Source organism: Clarias gariepinus, chromosome 18 (genome assembly GCF_024256425.1).
Source record: "Clarias gariepinus isolate MV-2021 ecotype Netherlands chromosome 18, CGAR_prim_01v2, whole genome shotgun sequence".
NCBI classification, from domain to species: domain Eukaryota; kingdom Metazoa; phylum Chordata; class Actinopteri; order Siluriformes; family Clariidae; genus Clarias; species Clarias gariepinus.
The window spans coordinates 9,213,048-9,227,387 of record NC_071117.1 but is presented as its reverse complement, the minus strand read 5'-3'; the positions used below and the strand labels follow the sequence as shown (position 1 = coordinate 9,227,387).

Below are 14,340 nucleotides of genomic sequence, written 5' to 3'. Positions count from 1 at the left end.
ATTTGATCTTTCAGTGATATATTTATGTTCCATACATTGGAGGACCAGAAACCAGTCTCAGAATTTTTTTTGTTTGTATGTCTGTATGCCTGTATGTCTGTCCAGCCAGATTTTGTCACAGCATCACTGGCTCAACAGAATTTAATGAAACTTTGCCAGTCTGTAGGCATCTGCCTGTAGTTACACCTGTACCACTAATGAAATCACATTTTTGAGTAATAGTGAAGTTATAAACAGTTATGTGCCATATTATCCATCAGGGCCCGTATTCACAAAGCTCCTTAGAATTCTCTTAGAGAGCTCCTATCTTAGCTTAAAAAGTCCTAGCTGGGAGTCCTAGACTAAAAGTGAGTTAGGAAACTTCTCAGAGCAACTCTGAACAAGGAAAGTACAAAAACCTTTATCTTAGTGAGGAAGTGTGGTTGACCTCATTGCAGTAGTGGTCGCAGTAGTTACTATATTTATGTTCTTTTATACTATATTTATTTACATTTATTTACCATACCGATTTTATTATTTGTAATCCATTTCAGATTGATGGAAGCAAAATGGCTCAGCTTTTACTAATTTACATGATTGCAGGAAAATCTATTTAAGTTGCACTTTTGGATGGTATGTAGGTGAGAGATGGAAGCAAGTAAAAGAACAAGAAAACCAAATGGGACAGAAGAGCAGTGTTCACTTTTAGGTTTACATTCAGTGTTTGGAGAATATTTCTTCTTTCCGCCATTTTGTCCTCTGCTATAGAAACTTCTGAGCCTCTTAAAAATCCTCCTCTCTACTCTTAATTTTTATCTTAGGAGTTGTTTTTAGGTCTAAGATGTTTCCGTGAATAATTTTTTTCTTTACTAAGATTTAGTCCTAAATTTAAGGAGAAATTCTAAGAAAATGGCATAATTCTAAGAATTTCCTTAGAATTCCGTCACTCGGAGCAACTTTTAGGCTTAAGAAGCTTTGTGAATATGGGCCCAGAAGTTTTGACAGCGTGCTGTGCATGCATCAAAATGTGGACACGTTTTAAATTGACTGCTGGACGGAATTTAATGACACTTTTGCAGTACTTAGATGTCTGCCTGAAGTTTAATCTGCGGCATAAGTAAAATCAAAATGTTGAGTAATTTAAGGATTTAATAATCTACTTTAAAATAAACTACCAAAACGAACCACTTATACCACATAAGTGAGTTTTAACACGCTGAATTCATTTAAAGACAAAACTTAACAAAACGTCGATTCCTGGCTCGTGGTTTGTGTGTGGAGTTTGCATGTTCTCCCCTGTGCTTGGTGGGTTTCCTTAACGTACTGCGGTTTCCTCCCTCAGTCCAAAGACTAAGCTTATTGGCATTCCCAAATTGAATGGCACCCACTTTTGGGTGTACAGTGCCTTGTGCGCTAAGTCTCCTGGGATAGGCTCCAGGCCCCTTGAGACCCTGTATACAGGATAAAGCAGTATCGACGATGAGTGAGTGAGGTAATCATGTTAAGACCAAGGTTTTGCAAAGTTTTATGATCCCATCACATGACCATGCCAATTACCTATGGTTTTATTAGTCACACTAGCTTTGGTTTAAAAAAGTGAAAAAAGTAAGATTTATGCATCTTATGTTACAAGTACTGGAGTATCATTAATTATCCATATGTGAGTTGCATTGTAAAAAAAACAGGTGGCATGTTTTTCACCTGTGAAACCTGTGTAATGCCTGAGATGGTGCTGTTGGTTTCTGATGAGCCTCCTGTGTCCTTGTCGTGGCATCTCCTTTCCCTCTCTCTACGGTCTCGCCCTCTCTCTCTCCCTCTCCCTCGTTGCTCTGGCTCTATGGATTCACCACAGCCTTCTCTCTCTTCTCTATGGTTGAGGGAAAATGAAAAGAAATTTCTGAAAGGAAATTTTAATATAGTCTGGATGTTCATAATTTTTGCGACAAATCCTTATATGATTTACAAATTGATATGAACAAGCTCAGGAAGCATTAGCTATGGCATAAAAAAAAAACAAAGCGCTAAAGCAGAGCTAAAATGAAATATCAAGGCTCGAAAGTTAGACTGGGGCTTAAATGCTTTTTCCACTTGTGGCCTGATAAGCTTACCAGTTCGCTCTGACACGCTTGCCTACCGGGAGGGAAACACACAAATAATGTAATGGCAAATGTTCTCCAGTTCAGGGGCAGGAGAGAGATTGATTCATGTTTATCGGCATTTTACTACAGAAGCGCATTGCTTTCACATAAGAAAAATGATAATAAACATATATATGTTTCACTTTTTTAAGTATAAGTATATTGTTAACAAGATGTTTTTTTAGTAAAATATTTTAGTTATAGCATAAAATGCATTCATGTTAAAAATATGAGATGATCTTTTTATATTCTTTCAAGATAAAGTATTTTAATATTATAATGTAAAAATACAGTATCTTAAAACAATGTGAAAAATCCCCCGTGGGTTTCCTCTGGGTACTGCTGTTTCTTCCCAAAGTCCAAAGACATGCAGAATAGGATAACACACAGGGTAAGCTAAACCAGGCTACATTACAATGACATAATTAAGTGTCAGAAATGTGCATTGTCTGCTAGATAAAAAAGATGTGATGATTATGATTTTAAAAATGTATGTGCAGTGAGGACAGGATTATGGCCCTGGCACCCCTGCTCTAGGTTATTAACAGCACAAAGAGATATTTAAGTCCTTTGCCAAACGCCATGCATCATGCACATCCACCACATCAAGAGATTCCAGGAAACAAAAGAGAGGAAAAAAACCACCGGAAGTGTTGCAATATATGTAAGTAATAAGGACGAACTCACGGAGAACAAAGAAAGAAGGGGAATCTGGGAAATTTAACACCGTCTTGTAGAAACGTAACACCGACACTAAAACTAACCTAACACCACCGTATATTCAAAAACACGAACTGACCCAAACAGGAGTGAAGGACACGGGTGGCCACAAGGACAACATTAAAAGTGACTACTTCATCCTTACTGGGCACAAAGACGCAATGGTTACTGTCTTTAGTTTGCCTGACTTTTTACCAAGATTTTATCAGTGTAAATGCTAGCAACGATCATGACCAATAAATCAACCCAACCTGTCCCTGTATCTCTCTGACCTGTGTTGTTTGTCTCTACGTGGACTCCGACTCTGAGGCCTCCTTCTCACTATGATTGCCTCTTCTTCTTCTGGGTACAGATTTACTCTGGGGATATCAGCTATGACCACGTAGTCCTCTATGGTCATCTCTGGCACAGGTGGCTGGCTCTTTGATCTTGTGTTTTCAGAGAATATCAGTGCCTCCAGACCACGCCGAATAGTACTTCTGCTTCTCTCAGTGGCCTGGTTGTCAGATTTTGTGGTTTCTACTTGGGTTTGCTTGGAGGACGAGGTGTTATGTGGCACCTCCGGAGAAGCTGGGCTCATGGTAGAGTGTGGTGTGGACTCCTGTGATTGGATATGATTTGTTCTGGAGTGTTTGTCTGATGTGGATGACTTCGATAATGTTCGTTCTTTATCATCTTTGTAATGGTTTTGTTTCCTGTCCCCTGTTGAGCTGTGACCATTTTGATCATATTCACGACGAGGAGGTGAGCTGTCATGGCTGTTAGAGCCTGTGTTGCGTCCACTGGTGCGACTATTATACCCAGTCATATGACTTCCTTTTGAGGAAAATTGTTTTCTGTTGTACTCACTACCTGGTGGTGAGAACTCTCTGCTGGTGCAACCAGTGTTGCGTCCACTTTTCCGACTGTTTCGACCACTACTGTGGCTGCTTCGGCCATTTTCGTAGCAGTAACTGTCAGTTTCCATTTTGGACCTAGACCTTTTTGACCAGCTGTTTCTTCCCTGTTGAGAGGTGTCTGACTCTGCTGAACTGGCAATTGATTGTAGGTTACGATACAGCTTTTCTGAGTCCAGGCTGTGCTGGCCATAGGAACTCTGGGAAGGGCTTCGCTTCTGCGAGTGGCATGATGAATCTGTGTATCTGTTAGAGGCAGATATTTGGGATGGGGAGTGCGTCTGTGAGACCACTGAGGCTCGTCGTGTGGCTGGACTGCATTTCCGAGAAGCTCGTTTGGACGAAGCATGAGAGCTTACATGGAGATGTGAGGTCGAGCCTCTGCGATGGGATTGCCGGTGCGGAGAGACATTGTTAGACCTTGGGCTACATGAACGAGGACTTGCACGTGACTGACTGTCACCACGTCTGAAGTTCGAATAGGTCATGCAGCGTAAAGGAGAAAGGCCACTCATGGCTTCATTGGTAAGCGTGTTATTGCGCCTCCTGAACGACGGAAGGCCCAGTTCAGGGTTTCGAAAGGGAATAGTGGCTTTGCGTTCAGGGCTGCAGTTGCTGGGAAGAGGGTGTCCTCTCTCGTAATACCGCACAGGAGATGGAGGGCTGCCATTCGGCTGTTCTCGGTCACAGGACAGGAAGCGGTTGGCTCTTTGGAAAATGGCACGAGTGCTGCTTGGTTCCCTCTCTTTTTTTGGTTCTGTTAGAGAAAAATGTGTTGTAATTGATACAGCGCTTCCAGCATGATATATAATTTATGTAATGCACCTTGTCTGACCTTTACAATGCGTGATGTCTAGACGTTCAAACGCCTTTGAATTGGCATTACATTTCAGGTGTCTTTATAAACTATCACTTTTTACAGAGGACAGTAGAATGCAATGGCTTTCTTTGGAAGAGGTAGTTATCTCCTAGCTAAGTGAATTGGTCGACAAGCATTTTTGTCCACAAGGAATAAACAAATCATGAATTAATCAAAACCAATTCAACAAAATCGAGTTAATCCCAGAATGTTGTCATTTTTCATGTTATTTACATTCATCTTTCACTATGTTGACAATTTTAGAAATGACTACCAGTTTAATGCCATCGTCTGGATTTTAAATATTTTATTCTATCAGCTACTCCCGTAACATGTTGTCACAGAGGATCACCAGGTCCACATGTATTTAATTTTGCACCTTTTATTATCTTTCCGAATGCCCTTACTGATGTAAGCCCCACCATTTTACCCAGGCTTGAAACTGGCTCTTAGGTTGCACTAACTTGTTTAAAACCCAGTGGCTGGACTTGGCCACAGTGTTGAGAGTGCAGAGTGCTTGCTGCAAGTCCACCATATAACAATAATGCTTAAACAAACCTTTAGGTTTAAGCCATGCATGTCCATGTATGTCCCATCTCACCTGTGCGTTGACTGACACTGCTCCTTCTACTGGTGTTTCTACTGCGCGACTCCATTTCAGAACGGCGATCGGTATGCTGCAGAGGAGAATCAAGTTGAGTCATTCTCTAGAAACCTTTCCAGATTCGAAAAGGGGTTTGTAGAAGTATGTACAGGTTATACACGTAGGTTATACACTGCTGGCATCTTCAGATTCGTCCTTTCCGAAGAACGTATCCTGGGTTCTCTTTGATTAGTCACTCGGGTAGGTCTCCTCGGTCTTAGCAGTGTCTGTAAGAGAATAGAAAAACAAAACTAAATAATGAATTATAAAGTACGATCACAAATAACAACAAGGATAAAAATCTAGCAGTAACATTTGGTGTTGGCCATGCAACCTCGCTTCTGTCATCCTACTTCCAGGCCAAGAGGAGGAGGAGCGCAACAGGAACGCTCCAACAGGACGACAGCTAATCGTTAAGCACACTACTTCTTAATCTGGCTGATTGTTAAAATGTGACATAATCCAACCAAGAGTGAATAATTTAGGTTGAAGAGGTGATGAGAGAGAATCCTTTGTCGCTTGATAGGTGCAATCTTAGCAGGATCCTTAGCAGAAACAGGATCTTTTAATGTGAATCAGGAATGGCACCGGCCCCTGAGAGCTCAAAGGTCAGATCGGGTTCATGCCAATGATTAGACTAAGCACGTTAATCAAGCACGAGGACCGAATTCAGCTAAAGTCTGCCAAAACACATCATTGAAACATTTGTATCAAGGGACAGTTAATGATTAAACAAGAAACAAATAAATACCGTAAGCAACACACAACCAGCGAGAGACGGAATGTTTACGAGCTATATCAGAATAGAAGAAGAGTGTGTACTCACTGCCACGAAGGAGCCTCTCCCGTCGACGGTGCCAGAGTCTTATCCCTCTCCTTCTTCTCTCCATCCCCTCGTCCTGGTCTCTTGTTCATTACTTTAGATGCGTCAGAGTGTAACACAAGCTTGACTCGGCCTCCACTCATGACTTTTTCATCATGTCCTGTGCTGCCACTGCCTTGCTCCTTGTTATCTTTTTCACTTCTGTCTTCATACCTCCTGTTTGTTCTTCCTGTATTATCTGAAACCGATTGCCGCCTTATTTCTACAACGTCCACGTTCTTTAATCAACTGTTGCACATTCGAAGCCTTTTCTGAAGCATGGCAGATGGCGTTTGTCAGAAGTTTTGAAGTTATTTGAGCGGTGCCGCACTTTTCGGTGTGCATGTTGCGTGGGGATATAGCGTTACTGTCAGTTCCCTGAGGACACCACATGATCTGCTCATTAAATTGCAATGAGATCACAGAGCAATCCTTCTCGTTTCCCGGTCCAGTTTTCCATTGAGTCAGCTAAGTCATTTGTGCTAATTGAGGGATCAGGCGTGTTCCTTAAATCCTAGTTTTCTGTAAAATAACTGACTTTTTCTTTTTTTTTTTAACCCTGAATCTTAGGATAAGGTGTAGCTTATAGGTTGGTATATATAAAGGTGTGACATATGGTAAACAGTGAAGAATTGCAAAGTAAAGTTACGCAAAGTTTACCCTAAAGTAATTCAAGCATGGTCAGTCGAGCGGAGCGAAATGAGCTTGGCCCAAACTTTAAGTAATTCCATTGTCTCTATCTTCCTTGGCCATGTGGGGTCTTGCTGGTGTTTTCTGCCTGCAGGGCGCTTTGACTCAGGAGGACAGACAACATCTGTCGTTCTTTGCCCCACAGCCCCCCACTCCCCATCGCATCCCATCCCTCCTCCCCTTCTCCGTCCATTCAGAGACACACACTGGCACTCCCAAATGTTGCCCTTTTGTATTGCGCCATTGTCCAGCGCAGCATTGTGCGTGACGCCGCCTACTCCCCAGAGTCACGCTGATGAATGTCGTAAGAGACCTGCACAAAAATGATTACTTTCACTCCTGTCCTACTCAAGTTACTCAGTCCAAGTTTTAACTCGCAATTCGCATCTAACAATTTAAAAAACTAACTCTTTTTAACATAAAGAAAAGTTTAGAATAAGTTGGAGTGATAAAAAAAAAAACATGTATTAAAATTAAAAGCAAAGTTAAAATGTGTGTGATTTCAGCAATAATAAAGTAATAAACTAAGTTGATATTTGCAGGTTCACTGGTTCTGTTATTACGGTAATTCTGTGAAATTTTAAATTCTGATTCTGGCTAATATAAAATTCAGAAGGGTTTCTCTTTCTCAGCTAATGTTGACAGAGTTGTCGGTATAATTGGTCCGTTTTGCCATGTTTTTCAGAGCGCTGGTCTCTGTGTTATATGTGTGGCCGAGCCAGAGGGAGGACTGTGTGCGGTTTGAATGGCTCGGTATGGGGTGAGCAGGAGGCTGCAGCAGATGGCAATGATTAGCTCTGTTCACATCCCTATCAAAAGAACTGAACACCCCCCCCACACACACACCACCACCACCCTCCCTCCATCCCTCCATCCACCCATTCCTGTAAAGGACCGCTAATAACATGGAGAAAAAAACTAACAGCTATAAAATGCCAAAAAAAAAAAGTACAGGCAAGATCATAAACTAGGAAAGTGTGTAACCTCTGAAACTGATGCTGTTGTGTATTTTATTGGAATTCTGTGGCTTTTTTTGTTTACAGGATTCATTTACTGCTTCTTGATAAATTTCTTTACATTATTCTATAACATAAATGTATATTTCAAGTATAACATGGAAAAAAGTGAACATGAAAAGAATGAAAAGTCCAAACCTTTATTTAATATTTCATATTTTACTTTATTTGGAAAAATAATTTAAGCTAAATCCTTCTCAAAAAATGAAAACAAAAGACAGGAACGAAAAACAAAAAAACAATACCAATAATAACATCTTTTTACAATCCTCTTAAATAATAATATTTTGAAACATCCCAGCAACCCGAAGTGCCATTGCGAGTAAGGAGTACAACTTAAGAAAGAACTTAAATAATCTTAAAAACCTTACAAAAATTTAGAAATACAACTTAAATAAAATAAATTAAGGTAAATCATACACATTTCGTAATAAAAAAATGAAACAGGCAAAACAAACAACTTAGGATATTATTCATATTAACACAAATGCTTTTTTTTTCATGACGGAACATAATTACATACTTATACGAAACCATATAAACCATATTATTACAAAAAGAAGTTTAGGCTCGGAAGACAGGGTTTTTTTAATCTTTTTTGCACACTTATTACTTTTTTTCCGCATTTACACAGTGATCACGTAATACATATAGTCTCCACTGGTCATGTGACTCAATATGCACCATTTAACCGAGTGAAAGACAGGCCAGTATGGCCAAACATCCACCGTTCTGATGTGGTCTTTTGCACACTGACTCGTGGGGCTTGACGATACTGGCGATTTAAAAAAAAAACAGCAAATGTTGCCAAAATATTGCTAAAACGTTGCCACGACGTCGCCGTAGAATCCACGGGATGGACACCGCCAAAGACGCTGTGATACATTTCTTTCTTAATCTATTCTTCTTTAACATCTTTCATGTTTGGTGCATTCTCTGGGCACAGTAATAGCACCTGTGTGGGCGTTGGAGAAATTGGCGAAAACCAAAAAAAAAAAGAATTACAGCAAATGTTGCCAAAACATTGATAAAACATTGCCACAACGTTGCCACAGTACCGCACACCACATGGCAGAACATTGCGATACATTTCCTCGAATTCCTACTTCTTTTACTTCCGGACATTTTCTTTCTTTTCATACTTTGCGTCATAAATCTAAACGATATCGAAATGGACACACACTGTCCAACACCTTTATAAAATGGCTTTACAGGTAAATTTTACAGATACGTTTGAAAGAGGGGTGGAAAACGTTCCGTGACCACTCCTCTGTTCACTTCAGGACGTTTCCAAGCCTGCAGGCCATTGTTTGCCTGCGATTTTGTTCAGAACAGAGAACCAGCTCACCCTGAATATCAGTTAAATCAGTCCTACTTTCTCAGCAGCAGTAATCACGAGGTGGGACATTTCCACCTAAGGTTTTGAGCAGCAGCATTTTCTATGGAAGGTCAAAAACGTCCTCCATAGCACCCAATGAGCATCGGCTTCCTTGAGGCCAATTACACCTGAGCAAGGGAAGAAGAAAACAAGATCGCCGTTAGTTAGAGGGAATGTAAGGTTTGTAAGGTAAGATTAAGGAGATCAATCAAGAATCGATCGTATCGTTTTATTGGATACACACCTCGGTTGCAATTACACATTCGTCTTTTTCCTCCGACATGACCATGACGGACTTGTATTTGGTGTCGACACATGCCGACACGGACGCCGATGCACATGCGGATGCGCATGCTGACTCGGAATACAGCGAATCGGAATAGTTCGACTCAGGATACTTTGATTCAGAGTACTTTGACTCTGAGAACTTTGACTCGGAGCATCTTGACTCGGAATACTTCGATGCGTCACTGTGAAGAAACAAAACATAAATAGATGGCATTAGTATCGCTGGGAATAAATTTAGCAGGAATGATATAAGACTGCTCCAGAAATTTTTTTTTCTTTTTCAATTTTCACCTTTTCAAACGTTTCCTGCGTTTTTCTTCGAACTCGCAAGTGTCTTGCAAGCTTTGGCACTTCACGTCTTCACAGCTATCGGACAGATCCCTTGCTGCTGCTGTCTCTTTCCCGATGTGCTCCAGCTTCACCTCATGCTTGACTTCATACTTCACTTCTTGCACAAGGTTGTAGTCGGACGCTTGGTGCCTTGACTTGTAACCACCTTTCTCTGCGTTGGAGCTCAAGTCATGCTCGCTATGGAAATCTATCTTCTTGTTAATGTTTTTGACCGGCGCCAAACCAGACACCACGCTGACGCTGAGGTCCTTGTCCCGGTGGCAGTTATTCGTGAGGTTGTTGATAGTCTCGCTTTCCCCGTTCGCTGCTTCTTCCTCACGGCTTCGACGCCGCTGCTGCACCTTCGATCGCACACATACCACCAGAACGGCGCACGCCACAATCAGCAGAAGTACCAGCAACACGCCAGAGCCTACCGCCGTCCATGGGATGTCGTTGGCAGCCTGGGATGCACGTTCTGGGAGCAGGAACTGGCAGTTGCGTCCTCCATACCCAGGCACGCATGCACAAACATAGCGGTTGTTACGTTCGTGGCATGTGGCGCCATTGTGGCATGGGTTGTGCTGGCAGCGGCTGATGGGTGAGCTGCAGTTGCGTCCCGTGTAACCTGGTGGGCAAGTGCATGTGTAGCCATTAGCACCCTCCTGACAGGTCCCGCCATTCTGGCAGGGCAATAAGGAGCACTCATCGCTCACGCGGTCACAGTTCATCCCGGTGAAACCCTCAGGACACTGGCACAGGTACGAGTTCACTAGGTCCACACACCGGGCGCCTGCAGGATGAAATGATAAGTGAAGAAAACCAAATAGTAAAACCAGACTGCACATGTTTTTCAACCTTCCTAAGGTAAAAATACTCATCTTGGAATCAGTTGTTTTCTTAAATGACAACTATTCACTATAGCCAATCAGGCAAAGATTTTCTGAAATCAAACAGCCAGTCGTACCATTTGAGCAAGGACCAGATGTGCAGTGATCGATCTTCTTCTCACAGTTAAAGCCAGCGTAACCAGTGGGACACTGGCAGAAGTAGCCACCATCAGGATTATCAGCACAGCGCCCCCCGTTGAAACACGGACCATCTGCACAAGTCATGGCACTGAGCTCACAGTGTTTGCCATAGTACCCCGGAGGACAGGCGCAGGTGTAGGTATTTTCCAGGTCCTGGAAGATAATGTGAAATTAATTAAGGGTCAGCAACAAAACAAAACCAGTGTCAGTGTGTCAGTACCCTGACACAGCAACAATTTGTGTAAGCTCATTTGCTATGTCAGTGCAGAGACTTACAGTGCAGCTCCCTCCGTTGCGGCACGGATTTCCGGCACATTCGTTGACCTCGATCTCGCAGCTGGTGCCTGTGAATCCCGGGCGGCAGGAACAGGTGTAGCTGCCTTGGCCGGTGTTGCTACAAGTGGCTCCATTCAGGCAGGGCTTGTGATGTGTGCAGTAGTTCAGATCTGGAGGGAAAGAAAGACGTGTGCAACAAACGGAGGATTAGTGTGATGAAAACAGCAGCTCACGGCTGGCCAGCGTGACAGCTGGACAGCTGCAGACTCTTCTGATTGATTTTTTTTTGTCTTGCATCTAATTATTATATTTTCACTTGCTCGCTTTCTATGTTAGTTTTTTGTGTATCTTTTGTACTGAACTTAAAGAAAATATTTTTTATGAACAATTTTTTTCTACTTTTTTCTCTCTTCTCTCTCTACATACAGTACGTTGTTTTTCTGTTTTTTTGTTCGTACCCTGGTTGCAGAAAAGGCCACCCCATCCCTCCTGGCAGTTGCACTGCCATGGCTGTTGGCACGTCCCATGAAGGCATCCAGGGTAACGAATGCACTCGTCACAGTATCGGCCTTTGAAGCCCACTCTGCACCTGTTACGCGATCAAAGAACAAACAAAGTTAGTTTCGCGAACAAGAAAAGTAAACAACTATAACATTTTTCCTCAGCATATAGGGTAGAATCGGGCACCTGATGAGTTTAGGATATCTTTATGAAAGCAGGTTTGTTCTACAGGACTTACTTGCACTCTCCAGGTTTCTCACAGAAGCCATGCTCTTCATCACATCCAGGAAGGCAGATTGCTATAAATTTTTAAAAAAGGGACAAAAAGAATGGACACATTAGAACCACGGTTCTGTAGGGAAATGCTCTTTGTTTTGATTACACTATAAATCCTGGGTAGTTCATTTTGCCTTAAAAGACAGGGGTCGCTAAACCTATTAGCTGTTACATTCTGCTTTTTAAAAAATCAGCTTATCTTTGTGGAGAGGTTCTGCTTAAGCATGAGGACAATAAGAGACCTGACCAACATGACCATACTCTCTCTCTCTTTACCCTGAGGGTCAAAAAAAACTTTTTTTTCTCTCTCTCTCTCCTTCTTTCTTGTCCTTCTTCTTCTTCACTTCTATTTTTTTTTTTTTTTTGCAGTGTCTTCGGGCAGTGAAGATAAGAGTGGACAGCTGGTGTGCGCGCAGCCAGCGCACGACAGCTGCTCCATTGTCTCCGCGCTGCCGGCAGCTGCCCCACTTCGAACAATACCGCCCCTTCGCCAGCCAATCAGCGCCCGGCCCACTCAGGAAGCGACCAATCAGACTCGGGCATGTAAATTTATGGCACGCGTGAGATTATTCCGAAAAAAGAAAAGAACTTTCTTTGCCCCGACTTGAATAAATCAAGTGGTGTTGTGAAAGTCGGGAGGGGAGAATAAGGAGGGGGGCGGTAGCTAACCTACAAGTCGCCCCTTAACCGTTAAGTTTTTTTTTTCTTCTTTAGTCTTTCACTAAATAAATGGTCCATTTTATTCCCCTCCACACACACACACACAAAGCAATAAGCACGCGCTTTTACGCAAATTGAGATTTGGAGGCTTGTCCAGAACTGAAAAAACTAATACTCTTAAAAAAAATCCCAATCATAAGTTCATCAGCCAAAAAATAAATAACGCACAATCGGTTTAACCCTTTCAAGCCCTGATGTTTGTATGTATCGCATCCCATATACAGTATGTGGTACTTACGCTCGGTGCAGTATTGCCCCTTCCATCCGGCATCGCAGATGATCTCTCCGCGCTCCCCGCAGGTGAAATGACCGAAAGTGTCATCTCTGGGGCGGCAGAAAACCGAGCATCCTTCTCCGTAGTAGTGTTCATCACAGACGAACCTGTAGGAGAACTTGAGTTCGGTTCTTCCCGCGTTGTGCAGGTCCTGAGCCCAGTCCTCTCCCACCGTCAGGTGTCTCTGCGTGGTCATGGTGCTGATGATGCGCTCTGGATTCTCTGTTCGTTTGCAATGCAAAAAACATAAACAACTTAAACAACTTCAAAGCGTTACGCACGAAACAAAGTTGCATTTTATATTATTACTTTTTTTTTTTTTTTTTTTACATGTGACTTCAAAGTACAAAGCGTTTCATGTAAACAATGCCTACCTGTTGTAAGATCCTCTTTGGATTCTGCGTGCACTGCCTCAATGATGAGTGAAAACGTTCCCTATACAAACAAACAAACAAACAAAAAAGCAATCAATTTAACCGAACGAGCAGGATCATGGCGCGCAGTATCATGTGCCTCTCCATGCGCACTCAGCATCAACATGCGAGCAAGTCAAAGGACTCACCGGCCACGTGAAGCCGAAGTTCAGCTTGATCGGGTTGGTGAACGAGCCATCCGGTAACGTATCCGGGATCTGGAACGAGTTGGATCCCAGGACGGGAGTGACCGCGCTGCCGTAGGTGCAGGGCGGCTCCGGGTTGGCGTTGGGCTGGTAGTGTTTTAAGCACACGCGGAAAAACGTTTTGCACTCGCACTGCTGGTACGGCGACGTCAGGCCGCCTTTACAGCAGTTTCTGTTGCCTTGGATGCCTTTTTTGTTTAGAAATTCTTGCAGCTTAAGCTCAAACACGCCAGAGCACAAAGCCTACACAAAACAAAACCATGCAAAAATGATTAAAGAAAGTAGTTCCCAGTAATATTGCACGAATACAACGCAATTATATATATATATATATATATATATATATATATATATATATATATATATATACTTAATATACTTATCATATAATACTGTATATGATGCTATAAGTTACCTGGTTTGCCAAGACGCACAAGGCTGAGAGCAACAGAAGCACGCGTCCCATGGTGAATAATAATAAATAAATAATAAATAAATTAAGTTTATTTATAAATTTTTATATAAATACAAAAACCAAGTCTCTGAGCCCCTCAGATGCTCCCCTCCGACTGATTCATCCGTTGTTCCCTCTCAGTGCCTCCTTGTTCCCATTGATGCCAAAGAAATCCACAAAGTCTTCCTTCCCAAAAAATGCCTTACTTGTTGCTTCCACAGAAATAATCCTCAAGATCGTTCAGTTTCATAAACACAAAACAGTGACTCGTTAACTTATGTGTGAGTGTGTGCAAGTCTGTGTAAGTGTATGTGTGCAATTGTAGTTCCGTTCCTGCTCGGTTCCCAAAAAAAAAAAAAAAAAAAAAACAACCCCGAGCGCTTTGTCACT

At 42.2% G+C, this 14,340-nt stretch overlaps 1 protein-coding gene across 1 annotated transcript; it reads right to left on the bottom strand.

The window, feature by feature from the left end:
• Positions 1-9,221: 9,221 nt before the first annotated feature.
• Positions 9,222-13,962, bottom strand: dla (deltaA). The gene is made up of 11 exons (XM_053477644.1): positions 13,912-13,962; positions 13,440-13,739; positions 13,252-13,312; positions 12,842-13,099; positions 11,846-11,906; positions 11,565-11,695; positions 11,107-11,276; positions 10,767-10,983; positions 9,761-10,592; positions 9,426-9,651; positions 9,222-9,309 (listed from the first exon to the last, which is right to left on the bottom strand). Exons 1-11 carry the CDS (start codon positions 13,960-13,962, stop codon positions 9,304-9,306), a joined length of 2,313 nt encoding a protein of 770 aa, XP_053333619.1. The 3' UTR covers positions 9,222-9,303.
• Positions 13,963-14,340: the final 378 nt, after the last annotated feature.